General features: G+C 37.8%; 1 protein-coding gene across 1 annotated transcript in view; it reads right to left on the bottom strand.

Annotated features, from left to right (window-relative positions):
- DEPDC1B (DEP domain containing 1B) overlaps nucleotides 1–27,642 on the bottom strand; it is a 92,308-nt gene that overhangs the window by 6,221 nt on the left and 58,445 nt on the right. Inside the window, exons 8-10 of the mRNA XM_043887676.1 lie at nucleotides 9,108–9,274; nucleotides 6,282–6,458; nucleotides 374–559 (exon numbers count right to left, since the gene is read on the bottom strand). Coding sequence (XP_043743611.1) covers nucleotides 374–559; nucleotides 6,282–6,458; nucleotides 9,108–9,274 — 530 coding nt within the window. The remainder of the gene's footprint in view (nucleotides 1–373; nucleotides 560–6,281; nucleotides 6,459–9,107; nucleotides 9,275–27,642) is intronic.

The raw sequence follows: 27,642 nt of genomic DNA, 5'->3' as shown, positions 1-27,642 counted from the left end.
TGCCTCCAAGAGTCTGTTTCCCAGTCCTGTGTAAGTTCTGACAGCTCTATGGTGGGGTTAATGGTGACCTCCTCCAAGAGGACTTACAATAAATTCATATCAAACCACATATCAAAACCAAGGACAAATATTAGAGAATAGCCTCATAAATGAGGATCTCGATAATGGTAAAAGATCTACAGTGGAGAATAAAGATCTGGAAAACTGACCACTGTTGTGTAAATTAATACATGAAATGAATAATAATACTTTCAAAACTGCTCTGTCTCAGAAGATAAGATTCATATGAAATCTCTTAAAACAGAATAAAAAGGAAAAAACAACATAAGAATGGTAGGGAGAAGAAATTACTTAGGAAGAATACCCCTGTTACCTGCTTCAATTTTTTCTTCTTTTCTTTGCTGGAGAGTTTGGCATCTGTGATGACTTCCTCCAACAAGGCTGCCAGAGGTTCCTGTGAGCCATATGCTCTTTGGTATTCAAATTCCTCTGGGCTGATTTGACGGCAAAATGATGGAGCAGATAAAGTAATATCCATGTCAGCTCCTGGGTATTTTATCTGAGGCAAATGGATTATTAGTGAAAGTACATTTTCAAATAAATTACAAAAATTAGTTCAGATAGTACAGCATATCTCCTAGAAGGAATGCTATGACACTCAACTTGACTAGGGAAAACTCTATAATGAAAAGTAAACGTGTTGTGAAAATAACTATACTACCAAATGTAATCTACAGATTCAACACAATCCCTATCAAATTACCAATGGCAGTTTTCACAGAACTAGAACAAAAAAATCTCATAGTTCATATGGAAACACAGAAGACCCCTAATAGCCAAAGCAATCTTGAGTAAGAAAAATGGAGCTGGAGCAATCAACCTTCCTGACTTCAGACTATACTACAAAGCAATAGTCATCTAAATAGTATGGTACTGGCAAAAAACCAAATACAGACCAGTGGCACAAGATAGATAGCCCAGAGATAAACCCACACCCCTATGGGTTCCTTATTTTTGACAAAGGAGGCAAAAATATACAATGGGGCAAAGACAGTCTCTTCAGTAAGTGATGCTGGGAAAACTGGACAGCTACATGTAAAAGAATGAAATTAGAACACTTCCTAACACCATACACAATGATAAACTCAAAATGGATTAAAGACCTAAATGTAAGACCAAAAACTGTAAAATTCCTAGAGGAAAACATAGGCAGAATACTCTATGACATAAATCACAGCAAGATAACTCTATGACCCACCTCCTAGAGTAACGAAAATAAAACAAAAAATAAACAAGTGGGACCTAATTAAACTTAAAAGCTTTTGCACAGCAAACTATAAACAAGGTGAAAAGACAATCCTCAGAATGAGAAAAAATAATAGCAAATGAAACAACTGACAAAGAATTAATTTCAAAAGTATACAAGCAACTCATACAAGTCAATACCAGAAAAACAAGCAACCCAAACAAAAAATGGGCAAAAGACCTAAACAGACATTTCTCCAAAGAAGACACACAGATGGCTAGTAAACACATGAAAAGATGCTCAACATTGCTCATTATTAGAGTAATGCAAATCAAAACTACAATGAAATATCACCTCACACCAGTCAGAATGGCCATCATCAAAAAATCTACAAACAATAAATGCTGGAGCAGGTGTGAAGAAAAGGGAACGCTCTTGCATGGTTGGTGGGAATGCAAACTGATACAGCCACTATGGAGAACAGTATGGAGGCCTTAAAAAACTAGGAATAAAATCACCATATGACTCAGCAAACTCACTATTAGGTATATACCCTGAGGACACCAAAGTTCAAAAAGAGACATGTAACCCAAAGTTCATTGCAGCTCTATTTACAATAGCTGGGACATGGAAGCAATCTAGGTGTTCATCAACAGATGAATGAATAAAAAGGCTGTAATACATACATGTGATGGAATATTACTCAGCCATTAAAAGGAATGCATTTGAGTCAGTCCTAATGAGGTGGATGACCCCAGAGCCTATTATACAGAGTGAAGTAAGTCAGAAAGAGAAAAACAATTATCATATACTAACACATATATATGGAATCTAGAAAGATGATACTGATGAATCTATTTGCAGAGCAGCAATGGAGACACAGACATTGAGAACAGACTTATGCTTACAGCTTGTGGGGGGCAGGAGAAGGAGAGGGTGGGAGGTATGGAGAGAGTAACATGTAAAATAGACAGCCAATGGGAATTTGCCATATGACTTAGGGAACTCAAACAAGCTCGGTAACAACCTAGAGGGATGGGATGGGGAGGGAGGTGGGAGGGATGTTCAAGTAGGAGGGGACATCAGTAAACCAATGGCTGATTCATGTTGATGTTTGGTGGAAACCAATGCAATGCTGTAAAGCAATTATCTTTCAATTAAAAACAAATTTTTTAAAATAAATAAAATGAATTTATAAAAAAGAAAAGTGCTTCCATAATGTCAAAAAAATTAATATAAGCCACAGTTTTAAATAAGAGTTTTTGCCTCTTTAAACCTAAAAGCCATTTTCATAAGCAAATAAACTTTGTGCCCTCTACTAATAAGATCTGAAATTTACACATAAACTAATAAACATGCTGACTAAAATGATTCCAAACACACAAGATGAACTATGCAGGTTCTTCTCACATCTGCAGAGTCTGCTCCCCACTCCCATGGGGATGGGCAGAGGTACAAGTTCTAGCCCAGATGTCATGGACAGGAAAGTACTGCACCCATCCCATCTCCAAACATGTTCACAGTAGGAAACAAGTGAAAGCAAATGTGCAAACACTGCACAGGGCAAAAGGAAGAAGGGAGACATAGAGGGGAAAAGGCACCAAGATCTATAAGATAGAAAGATAAAAGCATGATTAAAAATATTTAATTTCAGTGTCCAATAAGTTCATCTTCTCAAAAATATACCACCAAAAAAAAAAAAAATATATATATATATACACATATATGTACGTATGTATGTGTGTGTGTATATATATATATACACATATATATATATATGGCACCTACTGTTCTTTTGTGGTGGATAAGACCTACCACTACATTCACATCTTTGGTTTAAGATTTTTTTCCAGAAGCCACAGTTAAAAATAAATGTGTTGCCAAGAAGGGTTATTTCATCAAGTACATTCCATGCCTTGGCACCAGTTTACCAGGTCACTTAGAGAAGCCAAGAGAGAGAGAACAGACCCATAAGGAAAAGGGGCACACACACAACACTTAATTTTTATTTGAACCAGGAAGTCCAGAAAAAGCACCAGAAGAGCCAGAATAAATGGTGAGGCCCAAGTAAAATGTGCCAGGCTGAAGCCTCGGAAATGAGAAAAACAACAGATACCCATGCAAGAAGAAGAGGGTTACAGACGAGGCCAACAGAAGGTAGGTGTCAAAAACAATGCAGATCTCATTGCTTATCTATCCCAGGGTCAACCATGAAACTGCCCCAAACAATTCACCAGAACAGTCCAGGTGCCTTTCATTTTCAGAAAGGCACGACCCCAAATGTTATATGACAGAGAGGCCTGTGTGAGAGAACAGAGATCTATAGATTCTGAGGGCAAAAACAAACACCGTTTGGCAATTTGAGTGTGTACTCCCAAGAGAGAAAATGTAACTGGACAATCAGATAGTTATTGATTTCATTCAGGGCCATCGCTGTGCCCCTTCACAGGATCACACTGCTCTGCAGTTAAGTTCATCATCTGTCAGTCTTCTGCTCTTCGCTGACAGAGAAGGGCTCACAGCGTTAAGCTCCTGCAACACCCGCCTGTGACATGTGAACACACAAGTCCAAGACACAGAGCAGCAGAGTCAGACTGCAGTGTTGCTTGCAGAAATGCAGTGAAAGCTATTTTTTCCTTTTTTTTATAAAGTTAGGCTCATAAAACATCAAGGGGAGGTGGGAGATTAAACTAAAACAACAGTAAGATTACACTTTCACTCATTCAAATGGCAAAGGTATGTATGTTAATAAATAATACCCAAAGTAGGCAGGGGTGTAAAGAAATGAATACTTTCTTACCAACAATGGGAATGCAAACTGAAACAATCACTCAAAACAGAAATTTGACAGTATGCAATCAATGCTTAACACACATTCATGATCTTTGACCACGCAATGCCATGCCTAGGAATTTATTCTTAGAAAATAATCAGAGGAGCCAAACAAGAAAAAAACTTAGCTATAAAAAAGTTACTGTTATAATGCTTGCAAAATAGAAAAAAAATGAAAACCATCTAAAGACTAAACCAAAGAAACACATTTAAATAAAATATGGCATATCTCTATTATAGAATATCATATTACTAATTATAATGATACTATGGAATAATCTAACAGTAATGTTGACAATAACAACAGAAGTACCAAATGAGGGCTTACTGTTTGATAAACATTATTCTAAGCACTTTATATGTCTTAAACCATTCAATCTTCAAAATAGCCTCTGAGGTAGGTATTAACTATTGTTATCCCATTTTACAGGTGAGAAAAGAAATGTTGAGACAGATGCTAAAGCTGAGAGACTTATATGTGTGTGTGTGTCCTTAATTGCTCAGTCATGTCTGACTCTTTGTGACCCTATGGACCGCAGCCCACCAGGCTCCTCTGTCCATGGGGATTCTCCAGGCAAGAATACTGGAATGGGTTGCCATGTCCTCCTCCAGGGGATCTTCCCAACCTGGGAAGGTACGAAGGTACGAAGGATCGAACCTAGGTCTCCCACACTGCAGGTGAATTCTTTACCTTCTGAGCCACCAGGGAAGCCCAAGAATGGGAGTGGGCAGCCTATCCCTTCTCCAGGGCATCTTTCTGACCCAGGAATCGAACCAGGGTCTCCTGCATTGCAGGCAGGTTCTTTACCAGCTGAGCTAACCAGGGAAACCCTGAGAGACATTACAAAACATGCCATAGTCACACAGCTAATAAAGGGCACATCAGAAATTCAAATACCATTTAGCTTAAGTCTGTGCTCCTGGCCATTATGGGTCAATCAATAATATTTAATGATGTGGAAACTTTCCTTGCTGTATTGTTAAGAGAAAGTAGGTAACTTTCTTATAAAGTAAGTTATAAAAGAGGAATAAAAGAAGAAGAGACGGAAGGAAAGGAGGGAGAAGGGGAAATAGAAAAACATCTAAAAAGACTTTAACCTTGACTCAACATTTAGAGTTACTCTGATATTTTGGGTATATTTTCTATATTTTCTAAATTCTTTCAATGTATTAGGTTGGTAATTACCAAAAAATAGAAAAAAAAAACACTTTGATTTTAATTCTTAAATTGCACATTAAAAAACAGATTATTATTTAATGATACTTTGGGGAATAGCAGTTCACTGGTCCTTATTTGTGGAGCCTCAAAAAATGCTTAATGAGAAAGAGATCCAATCATTCAGACGGAGCCAAGCAGACCTTCTGCCTGCCTTTACCCAGAGTTCCTGCTCCCACAGGCTGACATACAAACTCTACTGTGGGGCCCACATGATAGTAATACATTATAGTTCTTTTGCATCATTTTAATATAGTAACCACAATGACAATAAAAATAGCTACCTTGAAAAAGTATCTGCCATATGACAGACATCTGTGCCAAGGGTTTTATAATGTAGCATCTACTCTTTACAACAACTTCATAGAGTAGGTATGGACTACTTTAACACTTGCAGAAACTGAAATCCAGAGGGGTTAAGAAACTTGCTCAGAACCAAACAATCAGGAAAGTGGGGAGCCAGGGGTCCGGGTCCTATGGCTCTGAAGCCAGGTGAGTTCTTCTACCACTCTATGGCTTACAGTGAGGCAGAATGGCAGGGTAGTTCAGAGCACTGATTCTGGAGAATGAGTTCATCAACATGAATCCTAGCTCTGTAACCTTGGACAAATTACCTACGTTCTCTGTGCCTCAGCTTTCTCATTCAAAAAATAGTGTCTAGGTGGCAAGGCTACTGTGAATCAAGGCATTATTCCACATAAATCACTTCCATCAGGAAGTATATGAAGAGTCTGAACAAACCCATTTAAGGAATTTGCAGACAAAAGCATGCAGCATTGACTGACACCACAAAACCTAGTGGGTATTCCATACATTTTTCAAAGACAAGAACAAACACATGCAGTGCCTACTATGTACCAAGTCCAGTTGTAAGCACGTTGTACAAATTAACTGAATCTTCATTAACAAAAAATGCCAAGAAGCCTAGCAAATGTATATGACTTTTGGCAGGCAATGTTATAGGACTGGTAACATCCCTTCCTTTACCTGGACTCTTCGTAGATCGGCAACACGCTCCTCTATAGAGGTCTGCAAGGCCAAAGGGACTTTCAGAATCTCTTGGTAATTGTCCATCAGAAATGTCACCAACCTAGCAGCTAGTAAGTCATCCAAGTCCACTTCATCTTTGGAACACAAGATACAATGGGAAAATGTCTGAACCATCTTAAAAAAAAAAAAAAAAACATGAGGTCAAGGGAGTAAATTTTTAAATAAACACAAGATGAGGATTTTGTTTTGGTTTGGTTTTTTTACCTACTCTGAACTATTTTGCAAAAAGTTATAACTAGTCAGTGAGAAATGACCCACAGCACAGGGTGCCCATCTTACCTTCACCTGGACACCTGGTCATCTCAGATGCAGTAATCTTCTCATCAACCAGCATAAACAGAATGTGCCTCGCATCTCACAGGGACTTAGCAGAGATGCTTGTCTGAGCAGTTTTTAAAGACATCTCCTTTTACAGATGTTTTAAATATATATTAAACAATTCTGAAAATTATTATCACCATCATGACTTGAATCCATGTAGCACTCTTAAGTTCAAAGTACTTCATAATCATTTAGCCTCATAATATCCTAATTTCATTATTATTTTACTTAAAAAAAAATCTGCTAGCACAATCTGTGTGCTTCAAACATCATAGTTTTTCCTAGTTAACTGTTATTTTCTCCAGGATTTTGTAAGTGCATTGACAATCATCTTTGAACAAAACCATCAGAAGTGCATTAAGTAACAAAATATAAAAAATACAGCAGTTGCTTCCGTAGAATTCATTTTAACTACTCCATTCTTAATACAATCATTTCAGTTCAGTTCAGTCACTCAGTCGTGTCCAACTCTTTGCGACCCCATGAACCACAGCACGCCAGGCCTCCCTGTCCGTTACCAACTCCCAGAGTCCACCCAAACCCATGTCCATTGAGTCGGTGATGCCATCCAACCATCTCATCCTTTGTCGTCCCCTTCTCCTCCCAATCTTTCCCAGCATCAGGGTCTTTTCAAATGAGTCAGCTCTTTGCATCAAGTGGCCAAAGTATTGGAGTTTCAGCTTCAGCATCAGTCCTACCAATGAACACCCAGGACTGATCTCCTGTAGGATGATGGGCATTTTTCCCCTTTTCCTACAAATTTTATTGCTGACAATCTTATCTCAAAACCAATAAGCATGTAAATAAGTCAGGCAGAGAAAGACAAATACTGTATGATATCACTTATATGTGGAATCCAAAACATACAACTAACAAATACAACAAAAAAGAAACAGATTCACAGACACAGAGAAAAAAATGTGTGGCTACCAGTGTGGAGAGGGAAGGAGAGAAGGGCAATGTAGGGGTAAGGGATTAAGAATTACAAACTATTATGTATAAAATAAGCTACGAGTATATATTGTAAAGCACAAGAAATATCACCAATATTTTATAACTATAAAAGGACTATAACCTTTAAAAATTGTAAATCATATATTGTACACCTGCAACTTAAATTGTACATCAACTGTACTTCAATTTTAAAAACACCAATACACATGACATTATGTAATTCTGTTTAATAAGACTTCATTTCATCCACCTACTACAGGTGATACTTTATCTTCACTCCTGTACATGCACAGAGGAAGAGACACACACAAACACTCTGTCTGGGGACGCTAGACCCCAGGTATTTGGGAATGCCTTGAAATTGTATGCAAATTTTACATATACATTTTTCTGGGAAATAGGTGCAAAGACTTCTTTAGCATTCCAGAAAGGTCCATTAACCTGCCTACACATCCACCTACCCATAAAAAGTTAAGAACCACTCTTCTGGGCACTGACTGGTCCTCTGATCTTGTGCCACACCTCTGTAAGTGGGCCAGTAAACCCTCAAGCACACACAGTGGTCCAACAGCGTACGGATAGGATGCACATACCAATGAGACATCAATGCTGCTTTAAGATATTTTCTGAGGAAAATTTTAAAACTTACTAGTAAATAATTCTAAACCTAAACCCTATTTTAAAACACACACTGACATAATAAAGGAGAAATTAAAATCAGCCTACTTTTTTAAGCAAAATTGAGAATATATTAAGAAATATCCTCACTCATGGACCCTTGGATCATAGCCTAAAAGATACACATTTTCTCTCTCTTTCCAAGTTGTCTGGTCCAACTCTATTTCATTTCTTCCTTTTTTAATCTCTGATGTATGATGCATCTATTCTACTAGTTACAGTAACAAAGGCTTTGCAGCCCTTTTTGTCCTGAAGGAGAGAATATGGTTTCTTGAGAGGCCAGTAATCTTGCCTGTCTACACTTTCTTCTCTTTGTGTTGACAGTAGGCAAGATGCAGCAGCTATCTCTACACTCAGAGTCTACCCCTACTCATTCTTTACTTTTCATTATGTTCCTTAATACTTTGGCCACCTGATGTGAAGAGCTGACTCACTGGAAAAGACCCTGACGCTGGAAAAGATTGAAGGCAAAAGAGACGTAGACATCAGAAGATAAGATGGTTAGATAGCATTGCCAACTCAATGGACATGAATTTGAGCAAACTCCAGGAGATAGGGACAGGGAAAGCCTGGCATGCTGCAGTCCATGGGGTCACAAAGAGTCGGACATAACGAAGGGACTGAACAACAACAAATGTTCTCTAAGTCACTAAGACCAAAAGAATAATACCAGCCTGAGTGGATTTCAAGCCATGGCTCTTTAAACCAGCCCGCCTTGTACCTTCCTCTGGTTGCCAAACGAGTAAACTTGACTGGAGTGAATTTTATCCCCCAAACCCCAATCCTCTTAGATGTCAGAAATCAACCTACCAGTGTTCGGGTGCCAAAACCATCACACAGCGGTGGCATCTCCTTATTTAAGCAGATCCTTGCCATCATCTTCATCAATAGCTGTAACTTTCTCCTATTTTCAGGGGGCAGGAGGAGGCAGCAAATTTGAAAGGCTTCGATGGCCATTTTCTCTTTCTGTAACAAACCTGATTTAGGGGAGGAAAAATAAAAGGTTTTACTCCTTTAAAAACCTATAGCCTACCTGACTCTATAATGTTCCCATTTTTATAAAATATGTATTACTAAAATTATATAAAGCATGTTCACATGTTCAATTATACTGGGCTAATTGCTACAGATCCACTGTCACAAATGAGCATAGAAAATACAAACCATCAACTAGGCATGGCAAATATACAAAACAAACACAGTCATTTTTCCCACCCACAACTTGACAGTTGAAACTAAATTTTCATAACATTCTCTCCCATTGAATCAAGAGCAGTCAGGTTAAGCCTAATGTAACACTCAACACTCAGATAGTGTAAGAGACCCAAGACAGCATGGGCAAGAACATGAATGTGCCATCCCTGTCCTGAAGTCTCCCCTTTTGTACTATTTCCTTATGAGGAGCAGGGTCACCATATTGCCTGACTCTCACAGACTAAATAACAGGACTAATGCTCTTGGGGTCATTGCACTGCCAAAGACTCTGCTTCTTTCTAAATAACACCTGTCAAATAATCCTTCCTCCCAATTAAGCTATTTTTTTTAGCTAAGTGTGCTGATTCAATTGTGTTACATGTCAACCCTCCTCAGCCAGTATGATTTTGCTAAAAATTAGGGTATTCGAATACTGAGTTCTCTTCAACCATATTTGTCCATCTTCAAGCCTTCTAAAGAGATGAAATTGCTTTCACCAGTGTATTGGTCCATATCCAACCTTTTCAAGTTCCAACTAGTCTCTGACTTAAGAGACCAAATCACCTTTTACATTCAGCATATATTTACTGGCCACATACAACATGCCAGGAACAATCCTAGCTCTCTCTGAAGAGCTTGTGCACTGTGCAAAGAAGAGGCCCATGAAGTAGCAAAAATGTGAGGGGTGCTGCAAGAAACATCTGCAAGGGGCATATCAGGGGAACTATAAGTCACTCAACAGGACAGTAGCATAGGCTGTAAGAGCCTAGTAGAAAATAAGCTAAAAAGGTCAGCAGAGATGAGATCTTGGAAGGTCTTGAATGCCAGACTAAGGACTTTGAATGTGAAGAAAAGTTAAAAAGGAAAAGGAGCTGGGGAGTGAAGGGAAAATACTCCAAGAGTTTTGGTAAAGGTTACTCTCTAATGACATCTGAACAGATTTGAAGAAAATGAGAGCAAGCCTGGTAAATATCACAGAACAAATTTTCAAGGTAAGGGAAATAACAACTACAAAGATTATGACAAAGGAATATGTTTGGAGTGTTTGAGGAATAGCAATGAGAGTAGTGTGAAGAGAGCAGAGTGCAAGGAATATTCAGGTCAGAAATGAGGTTAGAGAGGAAATTTTTATGGAAACACGTTAAGACTGAATGCCTAAAACAATCTTGACAAGGAAGAACAAAGCTGGAGGTATCGTATGCCCTGATTTCAAACTATACTACAAAGCTTCAGTCATCAAAACAGTATGGTACTAGCGCAAAAACAGACACACAGATCAATGGAACAGAACAGAGAACCTAGAAATAAGCCACACTTACATGGGAAATTAATCTACAATAAAGGAGGCAGGAACACACAATGGGGAAAAGACAGCCACTTCAATAACTGGTGCTGGGAAAACTGGACAACTTCATGCAAAAGAATCAAACTGGAGTACTCTCTCATATTATGCATAAAAATAAACTCAAAATGAATTAAAGACTAAAATGTGAGACCTGAACCCATAAAACTTCTAGAAGAAAATAAGCAGTATGCTCTTTGACATTAGTCTTTATTATATTAGAAGGGGTATGTCTCCAAAAAACAAAAGCAAATTAGACAAATGGGACTATATCAAATTAAAAGGCCTTTGCACAGTGAAGAAAACTATCAACAAAATGAAAACACCAATTACTGAATCAGAGAAGATACAAAAATTAAAAAACAGAACTATCATATGATCTTACAATTCCACTCTAGGGTATTTATCTGAATAAAACAAAAACACTTAATTTATAAAAGATGCATGCTCCCCTGTTCCATTCCAGCATCAAAGTGCCCGTCGATAGATGAATGGATTAAGAAGGTATGTGTGAGTGTAGATACAGATATAGATATTGGGTTAGCCAAAAAGTTCCTTTGGTTTCTAAGTTAAAAGATACACTTTTCATTTTCACCAAGAACTTTATTGAACAACGTATTCACCATTTTGTTCCACTATCTTCTGCCATTTTTTCAGGCAACACCATAATCCCATCTTCCCAAAACTTTTTATCTTTTTGAGCAAAGAACTGTTCCAGATGCCTTTTATAGTCTACCTACATGAATTGAAATTTTTGCCATTAAGAGAATTTTTTAAAGACCAAAAGAAATGGAAATCCAAAGATGCAATATCTGGTGAATATGACAGATGAATCAGAACTTCCCAGCCAAGCTGTAACAGTTTTTGCTTGGTCATCAAAAAAACAGGAAGTCTTGTGTTTTCCTGATGGAAGATTATGCATTTTCTTTTGACTAATTCTGGATAGTTTTTGTCAAGTGCTGCTTTCAGTTGGTCTAATTCAGAGCTGTACTTGCTGGAATTAATTGATTGGTTTTCCGGAAGAAGCTCATAATAAAGGATTCCCTTCCAAGCCCACCATATACACAACATGATCTTTGGAAGGCAAGAAGGGTAGCCCCTGGCATGGTAGGTGGTGGTTCATTTCATTCACCCCATGATCTCTTCTATTCCTTATTATATGATTATAAGATTTCTTGATACAAATTAATCTGACCAAAGTAATGCATAAAAGCTTTTTACCTTGTGATTACAATTAAAAGACAAGTCACAGACTATGAAATTATATTTGTCGGACTTAAGGATTAGTACCTAGAATGGTATTTTTAGAATGACAGAAAAGAACAACCAAAAGAAAAAAAATGAGTAAAGGACAGAAAAAATATTTTACTCAAGAAGAAACCCACATGACCAATGAACAGTAAGAAGATTCCTTTTCATACTCACCAGATTAATAAAATTAAAGGATTGGTAAGATAACAATCAAATAGGAATATATCACTAATGGATGTGTAAACTGCTGGAACAACTCTGGAAAGCAATTGGCTAGAACCAATAAAGACATGAATATCAAACAACTTAGTGATTCTGCTTCAAAGTACAGAGAAATACATGGGTTTCTTTGCAGCCTTGCAAAATGTACTGGGTCAGGGTGGCAGGCACATGGATGTCTATTATACCACCCTCCTTCCAAACAGTACTTTTGGTGAAAATTTAGAAATGAAGTTGCAGGGTTACTTTCTTTTTGCTGTGCCGGGTCTTCGTTGTGGCGCACAGGTTTCTCATTGCGGTCACTTCTCTTGCTGCAGATCTTGGGCTCCAGGGCACACTGCAGTAGCTGCAGCTGGTGGGCACAAAAGTTGCAGAATGCAGGCTCAGTAGCTGCAGCTTATGGGCTTTGCTGTCCCGCAGCATGTGGACTCCTCCCAGAGCAGTGACTGAACCCGAGTCCCCTGCGTTGACAGGCAGATTCTTCAGTGGACTTCACTGGACCACCATGGGATCCTGCAGGGTTACTTTTTAAAGTGCTATTTGAGAATGTTGTTTTCTTTCTATGAACAATACCACCAATAACAATGAGTACAGTTAGCACTAGATCTTGGCTTATAAGTATCATTCTCTACAAAAAGAAACCAATAGTTCTTAAAGAAATGGCTGATTCCAGGGTTGGTGATAGAAAGTAAAAGTTGATCCTGTAGTGGTAAAATAAAGTGCTTCAAGAATGTCCCCCTCCTCCAGGGGATCTCCCTGACCCAAGGATCGAACCCAAATCTACTGGGTCTCATGGATTGCAGGCAGATTCTTTACTGTCTAAGACACCAGGGAAGTCCTGTAATTAGATTACTTGATATTATCCTATGTGTCATGGGGCTGTGTTCAGTTTAATTCCCTCTACCCCCAGTCTTTTTAATTCCTGAAGTCCAATTTGGTTCTTTCTTCTTTGTTCTTTTCTTATGAGATTATCTTTTTTTAACAAAAACACGTATACAGTTAAATGGGTTACCAGGTATATCCACTAAATTATGTCCATTACCACCATCTGAATTCTAGAATGTTTCTGTCACTGCAAAAAGAAATCTCCATACCTATTAGCATATAGAAATCTCCATACCTATTAGAAAATCTCCTCATTTTCTCCTCCCCTCAGTCCCTGGAAGTCACTAATCTCTGTCTCTATAGATTTGCCTGTTCTGAATATTTCATATAAATGCAATCATACAATATGTGATTTTTTGGGTCTGGCTTTTTTCATTGAGAATAATGTCTTCAAGATTCACCCACATTGTACCATGTAACAGTATTTCACTCCTTTTGAAGGCTCAACAATATGCCATTATATAAATATACTTCTCTTTTTGCATTTATCATTTGATGGACTTTTTTTTTTTTTTTTTACTATTCTGAGTAATGCTGCCATGAACATTCATGTACAAGATGTAGTGACATATACTTTCAATTGCCTTGGGTATATGCCTAAGGGTGAAACTGCTGAATCACATGGTAACTCTATGATTACCTTTTTAAGGAGCTGCAGAACTGTTTTACAAAATGGCTCTGCCATTTTATACTCCCACCTGTAATACATGATGGTTGCAATTTCTCTACATTCTTGTTAATACTTGTTAACCACCTTTCTTATACAGCCATCCTAGTGGGTGTTAAGTGGTGTCTCATTGCAGTTATGATTTGCCCTGTTTTGAGGACGGTCACCCTGGAGATGCCCAGCTTAGTGTGTATTCAGCAACAGATTCAAGGAGATTCCCATGCAGGCCTGTGGAGCTTTTTCTATATATAACTGCTTTATATTAGTTTGCTAGTGCTGCCATAACAATATATCACAGACTGGGTGGCTTAAACAACAGAATTTTTTCTCTCACAGTTTTGGAGGCTAGGAACTATGATCAAGGCTTCAGAAGGTTTGGTTTCTCCTGAGGCCTCTCTCTATGGATTGCAGACGGCTGCTTTCTTGTTCTGACCTCCATGTCATCCCGCAGTCTGTGTCCAAAATTAATCTCCTCTTCTTATTAGGACACCAGTCATATTGAACTAAGGCCAAGTCACACAGCTTTTAAGTGGAGAGGCTAGAGCTTGAACCAGTTGCAGAAATCATTCAAAATATTATTCAAAACATAATTAGCATTCAAAAAATTATTTTTAAAAAAAGTCATGTCATTTATGTACTCAACATTAGGAAAGTAGAGATGCAAGGAGCATGGTAAATGATATAGAACCAAATGACTTTGGAAAAGCTACTCAACTTCTTCTTTGGTCCACTGAGATTTTCCTTATCTGGAAATGGCAATAATACTAACACCAATCTCACAGGGGTATTGTGAAGGTTACAAAAACAATACTATAAAAGTGTGTCCAAAATTCTAAACAATACTCTTTTTATTCACAATGTACAAGAGAATACCTGTATGTTTATTAAAATTAAATAATAATTCAGGAAGACTTTATACATGTCAAGGCTTGATTCTGCCAAGTATCAGTTCAGTTCAGTCGCTCAGTCGTGTCCAACTCTTCATGACCCCATGGACTGCAGCACGCCAGGATTCCGGTCCTTCACCAACTCCCACAGCTTGTTCAAACTCATGTCCATTGAGTCAGTGATGCCATCCAACTATCATGTCCTCTGTTGTCCCCTTCTCCTCCTGCCCTCAATCCTCCCCAGCACCAGGGTCTTTTCCAATGAATCAGTTCTTTGCATCAGGTGGCCAAAGTGCTGGAGTTTCAGCATCAGTCCTTCCAATGAATATTCAGGTTGCTTTCCTTCAGGATTAACTTGTTTTATCTCCCCGCAGTCCAAAGGACTCTCAAGAGTCTTCTCCAACACCACAGTTCAAAAGCATCAATTCTTCAGATCTCAGCTTTCTTTATGATCCAACTCTCACATCCATACATGACTACTGGAAAAACCATAGCTTTGACTAGATGGACCTTTGTGGGCAAAGTAATGTCTCTGCTTTTTAATATGATGTCTAGGTTGGTCATAGCTTTTCTTCCAAGGAGCAAGCAAGTGTCTTTTAAAATTTCATGGCTATAGTCTCCATCTGCAGTGATTTTGGAGCCCAAGAAAATAAAGTCTGTCACTGTTACCCCATCTATTTGTCTTCTCTTTCACTTTCATCAAGAGGCTCTTTAGTTCTTCTTTGCTTTCTGCCCTAAGGGTGGTGTCATCTGCATATCTGAAGTTACTGATATTTCTCACTGTAGTCTTAATTCCGGCTTGTGCTTCATCCAGCCCCGCATTTCACATGATGTACTCTGCATATAAGTTAAATAAGCACGGTGACAATATACAGCCTTGACATACTCCTTTCCCAATTTTGAACCAATCTGTTGTTCAATGTCCAGTTCCAACTGTTGTTTCCTGACCTTCATATAGGTTTCTCAGAAGGCAGGTAAGGTGGTCTGGTATTCCCATCTCTTGAAGAATTTTCCACAGTTTGTCTGGCAAGTATTTTCTGCTCTGATGCCTAGAATACTATAGGTGCTAAATTTAGTATATTAAGTGGCTGAAAAGACTTGGGAAATCAGTTATACCACTATTTTGTTTGTTTAATAATCAAATGAGATTTTGAAAATTCTGCTCCCCTATCTTTGAAGACTAAACATTACTGAATGCCTTCTAGGCCCCAGTTACTATATATTAAGCAATTTTATCTGTTCACATTTAATCATTTTGATTATCCTGTAACGTAGGAAATACTGCCCCATTTTGCAAACAAGAACACTAAAGCCCAAAGTAGTTAAGACCTTCAGACTTTTCTCACAGCTAAGATTCAAACCTGTGAATCCCTTAAATATATTATTAACAACTTCCTCTCAATAAGTCTGACTTGGTTTTAATTTGGTATTAAAAGTGAATGGTCAGCAATTTAATTACCAATTAAAAGATTTCACTCTCTACTTAATACCATACTCTATATACGTATTCACCTAGGGCAGGAATAGAGATGCAAACGGAATAGAGAATGGACTTGGGGACACAAGAGGTGAAAACAGGAATAGAGAGTGGACTTGTGAACACAGCGGGGGAAGGAGAAGGTAGGATGAATTAAGAGAGGAGCACTGACATGTATACATACCACATACAGAACAGCTGGTGGGAAGCTGCTGTGCTAACAAGCAAAGGGAGCGCAGCGAGGTGCTCCAGGATGACCTGGGGCGGTGCGGGGGGCGGGGGGGAGCTCAGGAGGGAGGGGAGATATGGGTACACACAGCTGAGTCACGCTGTTGGACAGCAGAAACTAACACAGCACTGTAGTTATATTCCAATTAAATTTTTTTTAATTTAAATTAAAACTAAGAACATTCATAATGATAAACCTAATTTATAAAGATTATGAAAATAGCTAACATTTACTAAGCATTTTATTATGAATCTAATAGTGTTCTAAACTCTAACAGTATCTCATTTAATCTTTACAATAATCTCAATGAGGTAGATACTATTATAATTTTTATTTACATATAAAGGAAAATGAAGCTTAAAAGATTATATCATTTGCTCAAATCACACAGCTAGTCAATAATAGAGAAGAATTTGAGTCCAAAAAGCCTAGGCATTCATGCCCTAAACACCAGCCAATTACTTCCTAAGGATAAATTCATAGAAACAGAAATGTTGGTTCAAAGAATATGCACAAATATTCAATAAACAGATAGATAAATAAAATGGCATTCTTCAACCTGAGGCAAGGATTAGAGAATGAAAAGAACAGAGAATTTCTCAATGAAGCTAAATTTGAAACTAGCTCCTTTACAAGGGTCCAGAAAACCATTTTCTTGAGAATTCAAAATGAAAGCTGGTTTCAAAATAAAAATGACGGCCAGTTCCCCTCCCACAAAGTAAAAATAGAATGTAATTTATCCCTGAAGATTATGGATGAAAAACTGAATATAGCCCTATAAAATATGAGCCATAGGTAAAAGGTATTTTTATCTAAATGTAAGGGACAAACCATGGGATTTTTTAAAATCATGTGTAAAGGATGAACCATGTGTAAAAGGCAAGCATTTTTCACAGTTATCTATTAATACCAGTAATATCTGAACAATACTTTCTGAGAAGCCTTCACACTGTGGGGACAATCACATAAGATTGTGGGAACCTCACATAAGTCCCCACAACCATCTTACTATGTAGGTAGGTAGAGACGAAATTTAGAGTATTTTTTTTCAAAAATGTTTTACTACAACTAAAATTAAGAAATATATCTTATATGACAATAATATATATACAAATACATAGGTATTTAAAACAAAAAAGTTTATAAACATGCCTACTCTTATTATATACAGTGCACTCTGACATTTTATACACTATTCTATGGGTTTGTTTTTTTTTAATGCCATTCTGCTACATAGAATTCACATCCAACATGATAGTTTCTGCAACAATGGCCTATGAACTACTAAATTTGAATTGAGGACTTCATATAACAAATATCCAGGAATACACAGTCAGTAGTCCAAATAGATATTCTAGTCTTGAATTTAGGAGGTAGATCTGAGTTGAAGATAAGAACTGAAAATCCTCATGAATAGGTGATCCATGAAGTGCTATAGATGTGATCAAAGAGAAGATTTGATATTTCTATAACACTTAAGTCCTTCTGGGCATCCTGTCCCAAGGATATTATTTTTCAATCCGTTCAAATGTCAACATTTTTAGTTCTGCCTTTGGATCCTGGAGTGCTCTGTATTGCTTTCCTTAGTTCAATACATGTAGGAATTCTTAAATTTCCAAAAACTGTTTAATTTGAGCTGTTTCTATTTCCTAACTTCTTTCTCATTGCTAACCATTACCTAGTCTTTTTTTTTTTTTTCTCTCCCTTGACAAAAGCACACTACAAGATTCAGGGGAAAAATGACTGCAAGAGAATTTAGCTTTCAAATATCCATGACAGTCTACAGTTGAACTTGAGACATCTTCAAAAAGAACTTGAAGTACTCACTGATTTTAAAGAGCTTCTTGATTTTTGTTTAAGGTTCAAAGAGGTTCAATGTTTTAGCTCTTTTATTCTTTGGACTCATTTCATTTTGCTAAATAAAAACTAAAAGAGTAAATTTTTTTCATCTTTCATCATTTCTAAAATCTCATCATCACAAAATCACTGAATCCTCCTTCTCTTGAGAAAATAACAAGGGCCTTCTAGAGCCTCAGAGGTAACTTGTTACTTCCATTTCAGAATGATATAATAGTGCTTATCCCAATTATAGACTATAAAGCTCTATCACAAATAGTTTTACATAAAAAAATCTTCCTATCATTTGAGAGAAGACATGGCTAGATAGCAACATGTGCTTATCCTATCTCAACTTGTGCATTGTTCCAATATTTTGTAGTTTTCAAGATGAAACAAAAAATACCTAATAGAAAATGTGTTACCCATCACTTTAAGTTCCATATTTTCATACCCATAAGTATAATAGGCATTATTGCTGTTTATCACAATGAGAAAACAGGCTCAGAAAGGAAAAGCAATTTACCAGAGTGGGTACAACTAGGTCAACAAACCAATAAGTCACCTAAGCTTCATGATGTTTCCATTGGTGAAATAAGAATAAAATAATGAAAAAATAAACTAGTCACCAAATTACTTAAGCAATTCATCTGAGACTTTTTTCAATCAGAGAAACATTCTGTTATTTAGCTGAACTAAGGAAGGATAAGTGAATAAATAATTAAATCTCAAAGAAACCCAGCTGCTCCTTATGAAAGTAATAAAATCAAAATCAATGGGAATTTGTAATGTTCTATGTTTTAGAAGTTAGGCGACACTTTTGGCTGTAATGACCAATTGACAGGTTCAGAATTTTCCAGTGCTTTATGTGACACCTATCTTTGTCACCCTCCTTCCCACTCTCCAAAGGTGATATTAGATTTCTATTTTCAAATCATTAGGAACACAAATTTTCATTTTTGCAAAGTAGACCTGATCATTCCATTAACATATACAGTAAGCTATTCCTTATGGGGGCATCAAAACGGAAGTGAAATTTAAAAACTTTTGAGAAGGGCTGGAGTTTTCAAAAAGTCAGTGGACCATGTCTGTTCAGCCAGAGAATACAAGAGACTTGAGAAGAGTTCACTGTAGTTTTCGAACAACCAAAGGAATATAAAAGTTAAGTCACAGTTTCATCTCCACTGAGAAGAGGTATAAAAAGGAAATGGTTTATTCTAAGCTGCAAGAATTCAAACTACACACCAATTGGTAAGAACTCCCTGCCTACAAATATGTGGCAGTTTGGATGGGAAGGGGAGTTTGGGGAGAGTGGATACATATATATGTGACTGACTCCCTTTGCTGTCTGCCTGAGACTATCACAACATTGTTAATCAGCTATACTCCAATATAAAATAAAAAGTTAAAAAAAAAAAAAGAAAAGAACTCTCTGCCTAAAATGAGACATAATAAATGAGACTATTTCTCTGGAGACTTTTAAGTAAAAGCAAGCAAGTTGCCTTTGTGAATTGGCTTAAAGGCAGATAGAGTCATGCACAAACAAGATGACACCCTTTCCGACAAGTGTCCCAAACTGCTATAACACTGTTATGAGTTCTTTAGCTTTTATGATTAGAAAGTCTTTCACCCAACCCAACATCAGATAAATATCAACTATTTTAGATTTGCATTTTAAAAATTTAATTCTCTAACCCAGCTGAAATTAATCCTGCTGAATAGACTAAAAAAGGTCCTAATTTTTCCCCAAGTTTTGTCAATTATTCTGATGATTACTAGTATACTTACAAATAATGTATGTGCTTAGTTAAAGCCAGCGAATGCCTAGGCATTGCCTAACTTTCTATCTTTAAGAACTACCTAACTCACTTTATTCCAACAGTCCCGACATAACAGTAGTCATTACATTTGGAGGTGATTCAGTATTCTTACCTTGGCCCATCGGCAACTTCAAAAGCTCGGGCCATAAGCCCTGGGACCTGCGAGCAGAGAGCAACAGCAGGATCTTTGGACTAACGTGGGCAAGAGCCCCTCTCTCTGGTCAAGTGCACCAAATAGGCACTCTCTGAAAAAAAAGAACTGTTTTTCCCTAAGGATTACCATGGGATAAGGACCCTGAGACAATCTGAAGCATGAGGACAAAGAGAGATGGCATACAGCTCCAGAGGATCTCTAAAAGTCACTTTACACAAGAATCAAAGAGCAGAAAACCTAACTTCATGGATATTTCTAGATTAAAAAACACTGGCGTATAGCTCAGCCTTTGAGCTAGATGATCACTTCTAGTCTGAAAGTGAAAGCTAGTTACTCTGTAGTGTCAGACTCTTTGTAACCCCATGGACTATAGTCCACCAGGCTCCTCTATCCATGGAATTCTCCAGGCAAGAACACTGAAGTGGGTTGCAATTTCCTTCTCCTGGTTCTTCCCAACCCAGAGATCAAACCTGGGTCTCACACATTGCAGGCTGACTCTTTACCAACTGAGCCACCAGGAATTAGATAACCAGTCTAGTGAATTTCAATGGCATTTTCTAAATTTCACCTCTAGGAGAAAGGGAACAGCAAAGGGCTTTTCAGCCTTCCAGACTATTAGCACATAAATTAGGAGCCACAAGCCCACCTGCCTATAGGAGCAGACAAATGGAATAAATGAGCAGCAAAGGGGGTCAAGTGAACTTGACTTCACCATCTGAGAACAGGGAGCCCTGGAGCCTCAGTAAATTGGAATTCATGTCCCTGAAACACTGGCTCCCTCTAGTGGAGGCACTCGTTACACAGCTATAGCAGCTTATACCACTGAAAATTCAAGATCCAAAACTGCCAGATTTTCCAATTTTTTAAAGAAACCAAATCATAAATTCTTATGTAAATTTCCCATTTCTTAAAGTTTTACATTTAATTATATTTTCTTTTTAAAACACACAGGTTAAACCAGATCTATTTATGAGACACATTTGGCCCATAGTCTGAGATCTCAGATTTTAATACTAAACACCACAAGCCAGTCAATTTTCCAAAACACTCTTTCTTGCTCCCATGCTCCTCTGTGCTTCCTTCATGTCCTGTTTCTTCCTCAGCATGCCAACTTATTGCAAGCTACACAACCCAATGGATGCCAGGGTGCATGTGAAGTGTGAGTAAAGGCTGCTATGCTGTCTCATTCACCCTATTCAAGAGTCAGCCAAACTCTGATGCTGATACAAGAAACTGCCATTTTGGAAAAGAAGATTACTATTCAGGTATGTTGTTAGGTCAGACTGCTGAGCCAAAGTAAATCACTTTCTTAATTATAACAGGAAGTTTTAAACCTCAAAAAATGTCTTTTTCCTTTTTTTCCATTTTTTTCTTTAAGAACGCTTCAATATCCTGTTCCGCCTATCAATGTCTGTTCTCGGGGTCACATTTCTGGCATCAAGCTAGCATTATATCATGCAAGAAGCAAAGGAATGACCTCAAAAGAAATCCATTTCCATTGAAACTGCTACAGAATTAGTTTCTACACAAAGTAAAGTATTTTGTCTAAGAGTATCCTATTTCAAAGTAAGAAAAAAGGTTTAAGGAATGAGTCAGTCCTTCTGGGATTCAACCTACACAACTAGTTTGCATGTACTTACATATGATAGGCTTTCCCAGATTCTAACAGGATTGCTATATTAAATAATCTGTTATCCATATAAACAAATTATGGTCTTCCATAACTACATTGTACATCTTCGCTATGTAAAGATCTAAAAAATACAGTTTTCAACGCAGGGTGTCTGAAACATATTCACTTGAGAACGACTAATCAGGGACAGTTAATATATTACCATTTATACACATTAGTCTATTATTGCTGACACCTAAGTATAATAAATTCTACATTCTAACCATCCTTCTCCACCTCAGACTCTATAGATAATATTTTAGATGGTGGCTGACTGCCATCAATTCAGAAATAACCAGCTTCAATTCCTAGATGAGATCAAAATGAGCAACTGGGGTTAGGATAGACAAGTGACATCACAAATATAAATGATTCAAATTGGATTTCATACATTTTTAAACACCTTCCATCTGATTTTCTAGAAGCCAGTTGCTCAAATGAAAATTTTTTCAGTCAGCTTCCACCAAGCTTCCAACTGACTCTGCCAATTTCAGGGGTGTCAAAAGCAAAGAAGTTATATAGCAAGTCCAGGCTGCAGTGCAAGCCTCCTGTCATTTAGACTGTACACAAAGCATATGCAATGGTGACCCATGTGTCTCTGCTCAGCCACAGATTTGATGTCCTCAAGCATCATAGTTATCTCCAGAAGAGACGGAACTCAAAATAAAAAATAAATTTGAAGGGATGTTAGCTGTGTTGTTAGGTTACAGAGAACAGTGGTATAATATCACTTACAACAAGTTCAAATTTTCCATACGGGGAGAGGAGACAAAATGGTGGACAAAACTGCTGAACAAATATCAACAAAAAAATGCTGGAACCTACCCAAAAAGATACCCTACATCGAAAGACAAAGAAGAAGCCACACCAAGATGGTAGCAGGGACACAATAAAATCAAATCCCATACATCCTGGGTAAGCAACTCACAAACTGAAAAATTATTATACCACAGAAGCTCCCCCACAGGAGTGAAAACTGTGAGGTCCATGTAAAGCTTCCCAGTCTGGGAATCTGGCAACAGAATTTCTAAGAATCTGGCTTTGAAGGCCAGTGGGGTTTGATCATCAGAATTTACAGGACTGGGGAGACAGAAACTCTACTCTTTGAGGGTGCACACAGGGTCTCATGCTTATCAAGACCCAGAGAAAAAAAGCGGTGACATCATAAGAGACTGGGCCAGACTTACCTGCTAGAACTGAAGGTCTCCTGTGGAGGCAGGGGGCAGCTGCAGCTCACTGTACAGACAAGGACACTGGTGGTGGTAGTTCTAGGGAGTACTCACTGGTCTACGCCCTCTTGGAGGCCACAATTTTCTCACCAAGACTTCACCCCACCCAACTGCACACAGGCTCCAATGCTGGCACACCTCAGGACAAACCACCAAGGTGGAAATACAGCCACACTCATCAGCAGACAGGCTATTTAGTCTTCCTGAACACACAACTTCCAGATGAACACACGCTCTGACACGGCTCTGCCCCCAAGAGGGACAAGACTAACCCACCAGTAGGCAAAACCACCGCCTCCCACCAGGAAGCCTGAACAAGCCTCTTAGACAGCCTCATCCACTAGGCAACAGATAGCAGACGCAAGAAGAACTACAACTCTGCAGCTTGTGGAATAGAAACCATAACCACACAAAGTCAGACAAAATAAGACAGCAGAAAATATGTCCTGGATGAAGGAACAAGATAAAAACCCACAAGAACAACTAAATGAAGTGGAGCTAGGCAATCTACCTATAAAAAGAACTAAGTACTGACAGTAAAGATGATCGAAGAGCTCAGAAAAAGAAAGGACACACTGATTGAAAAGATACAAGAAATGTTTAACAAAGAAATAGAGAATAAACAAAAATGAACAATACAATAACTGAAATGAAAATACACAAGAAGTAATCAATAGCAGAATAACTGAGGGAAAGGAACAGATAAGTGAGCTGAAAGACAGAATGGTAGAAATCACTGCCATGGAATAGAATAAAAGAAAAAAAAAGATGGAAAAGAAATGAGGACAGTCTAAGAGACCTCTGGGACAACAATTAAATGTACCAACATTCGTATTATAGGAGTCCCAGCAGCAGAAGAGAAAGAGAAAGGACCTAGGAAAATACTCGAAGAGGTAATAGCTGAAAATTCCCCAACATGGGAAAGGAAACAGTCACCCAAGTCCACAAAACACACAGAGTACCAGGCAAGATAAACCCGAGAAGGATCACACTGAGACATACAGTAGTCAAACTGACAAAAACTAAATACAAATAAAAATATTAAAAACACAAATGGAAAAACAACAAATAATATACAAGGGAATTCCCAAGGTTATCAGCTGAGATCTCAGGGGAAACTCTGCAGGCCAGAAAGAACTGGAATAATATATGTAAAGTGATGAAAGGGAAGATCCTACAACCAAGAATACTCTACCCAGCAAGGCTCTCATTCAGATTCCACAGAGAAATCAAAAGCTTTACAGACAAGCAAAAGCTAAGAGAATTCAGCGCCACCAAACCAGCTTTGCAATATTTGCTATAGGAACTTCCCTAGGCAGAAAAGACCACAACTAGAAACAAGAAAATTACAAATGAAAAGGCTCACCAGTGAAGGCAAACATAGAGTAAAGGCTGGAAATCATCTATACACAAACACGATATCAAAGCAGCAACCATGAGAAGAGAACCTAATGCAGAATATTGGCAACACATTGGGAATTAAAAGACCAACAACCTAAAACAATCTTGTTTATATATAGACTGCCATATCAAAACCTCCTAGTAACTGCAAACTGAAAATCTACAATAGACACACAACCGAAACACAACACTAGTCAACAAATCACTAGAAGACAAAAGAGGAAGGGAAGAAAAAACAACTACAAAAACAAATCCAATTACAAAAAAAAAGCCAAAACAATTAACAAAATGGCAATAAGACCATCAGTTCAGTTCAGTTCAGTCGCTCAGTCACGTCTGACTCTTTGCGACCCCATGAATCACAGCACGCCAGGTCTTCCTATCCATCACCAACTCCCAGAGTTCACTCAAACTCATGTCCATCAAGTCGGTGATGCCATCCAACCATCTCATCTTCTGCCGTCCCCTTCTCCTCCTGCCCCCAATCCCTCCCAGCATCAGGGTCTTTTCCAATGAGTCAACTCTTCACATGAGGTGCCCAAACTACTGGAGTTTCAGCTTCAGCATCAGTCCTTCCAATGAACACTCAGGACTGATCTGCTTTAGGGTGGACTGCTTGGATCTCCTTGCAGTCCAAGGGACGCTCCAGAGTCTTCTCCAACACCACAGTTCAAAAGCATCAATTTTTCAGCACTCAGCCTTCTTCACTGTCCAACTCTCACATCCATACATGACCACTGGAAAACCCATAGCCTTGACTAGACGGACCTTTGTTGACAAAGTCATGTCTCTGCTTTTTAATACGCTGAGTAGGTTGGTCATAACTTTCCTTCCAAGGAGAAGCGTCTTTTAATTTCATGGCTGCAATCACCATCTGCAGTGATTTTGAATCTCAAAAAAATAAAGCCTGACACTGTTTCCACTGTTTCCCCATACCCATAATTACCTTATGCATAAATGGATTAAATGCTCCAAGTAAAAGACACAGATTGGCTGAATGGATATAAAAACAAGACCTGTATATAAGATGTTTATAAGAGACCCACTTTAAATGTAGGAGCATACACAGACTGAAAATGAGGGTATGGAAAAAGGTTTTCTACAAAAAGGAAAATCAAAAGAAAGTTGGAGTAGCAATACTCATATCAGACAAGATCAACTTTAACAGAGACACTACATAATGATCAAGGGATCAATCCAAGAAGATGATGTAACAATTTTGTGTGTATATATATACATATATACATATATATATATATACCCAGCTCTAATAGGAGCATCTCAATATATGAAGCAAAAATAACAGCCACAAAAGAAGAAATGACAGTAACACAATAACAGTGAAGGACTTTAACACCATTCTTGGATCAATGGACAGATAATCCAGATGGAAAATCAATAAGGAAACACAGGCCTTAAATGACACATTAGACAAGATGATTTAATTGATATTTATAGAGCATTCCATCCAAAAGCAGCAGAACACACATTCCTCTCATGTGCACATAGAACATTTTCCAGGGTTGACCACAGGCTGGCCACAAAGCAAGCCTCAGTAAATTTTAAAAAAGTGAAAGTATATCAAGCATCTTTTCTGACCACAATGCTATGAAATCAGAAATCCACTACAAATTAAAAAACTGAAAAAAACACATACAAATGGAGGCTAAACAATATGCTAGTAAAAAACCAATGAGTCACTGAAGAAATCAAAGAGGAAATTGAAAAATTACCTAGAGACAAACAAACAAAAAAAACACAACAATCCAAAATCCATGGAACACAGCAAAAGCAGTTCTACTCTGTGCGACCCTCTGGACTGCAGCCTGCCAAGTTCCTCTGTCCATAGGATTTCCCAGGCAAGAACAATGGAGTGCGTTGCCTTTTCCTCCTTAGGGGATCTTCTCAATCCAGGGATCAAATCTGCATCTCTTATATCTCATGCATTGGCAGGCAGGTTCTTTACCACTAGCACCACCTGGGAAGCCCCTCTAAGATATAAAGTGTATACCAATACAATCTTACCTCAGGAAACAAGAAAAATCTCAAATAAACAATCTAACCTTAAACCTCAAGCAAGCAGAGAAAGAACAAACACCCAAAGTTAGTGGAAGGAAGAAAATCGTAACGATTAGAACAAAAACAAGTGAACTACAAACAACAGAAAAGATCAATGACACTAAAAGCTGGTTCTTTGAAAAGATAAATGAAAAAAATTAACCTTTAGCCAGATTCATCAAGAAAAAGAAAAGGCTCAAATCAATAAAACTAGAAATGAAAAAGAAGAAGTTACAATGAACATCACAGAAATACAAAGGATCAAAAGAGACTACTACAAGCAACTATATGCCAATAAAATGGAAAATCTAGAGAAATGGACAAATTCTTATAAAGGTACAATTTCCGAAGATTGAACCAGTTAGAAATAGAAAATATGAACTGACCAATCACAAGTACTGAAATTGATTTGAAAACTCTCAACAAACAGTTCTAATCAGATATTTAAAGAAGAGTTAAGACCTATCCTTCTGAAACTATTCCAAAACAGTGCTGAGGAAGGAACACTCCCAAAATCATTCTATGAGGCCACCAGCACCCTGATACCAAAACCAGACAAAGATATCACCAAAAAAGAAAATGATAGGCTGATACCAAAACCAGACAAAGATATCACCAAAAAAGAAAATTACAAAGATATCACACAAAAAAAGAAAATTACAGCAGAAAACTACTGCTGAATACAGATGCAAAAATCCTCATAGCAACCAAATGCAACAATGCACTAAAAGGATCATATACCATAATCAAGTGGGATTTATCCCAGTGATACAAGGATTTCCCCATATTCACAAATCAGTGTTGTACACCATATCAACAAACTGAAGAATAAAAACCATATCATCTCAGTAGATGCAAAAAAGCTTTTGACAAAATTCAACATCCATTTATGATAAAAACAAAAACTCTCCAGAAAGTGGGCACAGAGGGAACATTGTTGTTGTTCAGTCACCCAGTTGAGTTTGACTCTTTGTGACCCCTATGGACTGTTCCCATAGAGGGAACATATCTCAACATAATAAAA

The sequence above is a fragment of the Cervus elaphus genome, chromosome 25, assembly GCF_910594005.1.
Source record: "Cervus elaphus chromosome 25, mCerEla1.1, whole genome shotgun sequence".
In the NCBI taxonomy this organism is placed as follows: domain Eukaryota; kingdom Metazoa; phylum Chordata; class Mammalia; order Artiodactyla; family Cervidae; genus Cervus; species Cervus elaphus.
The sequence above is the reverse complement of the archived record's forward strand: the minus strand, read 5'-3'. Positions and strand labels throughout refer to the sequence as shown.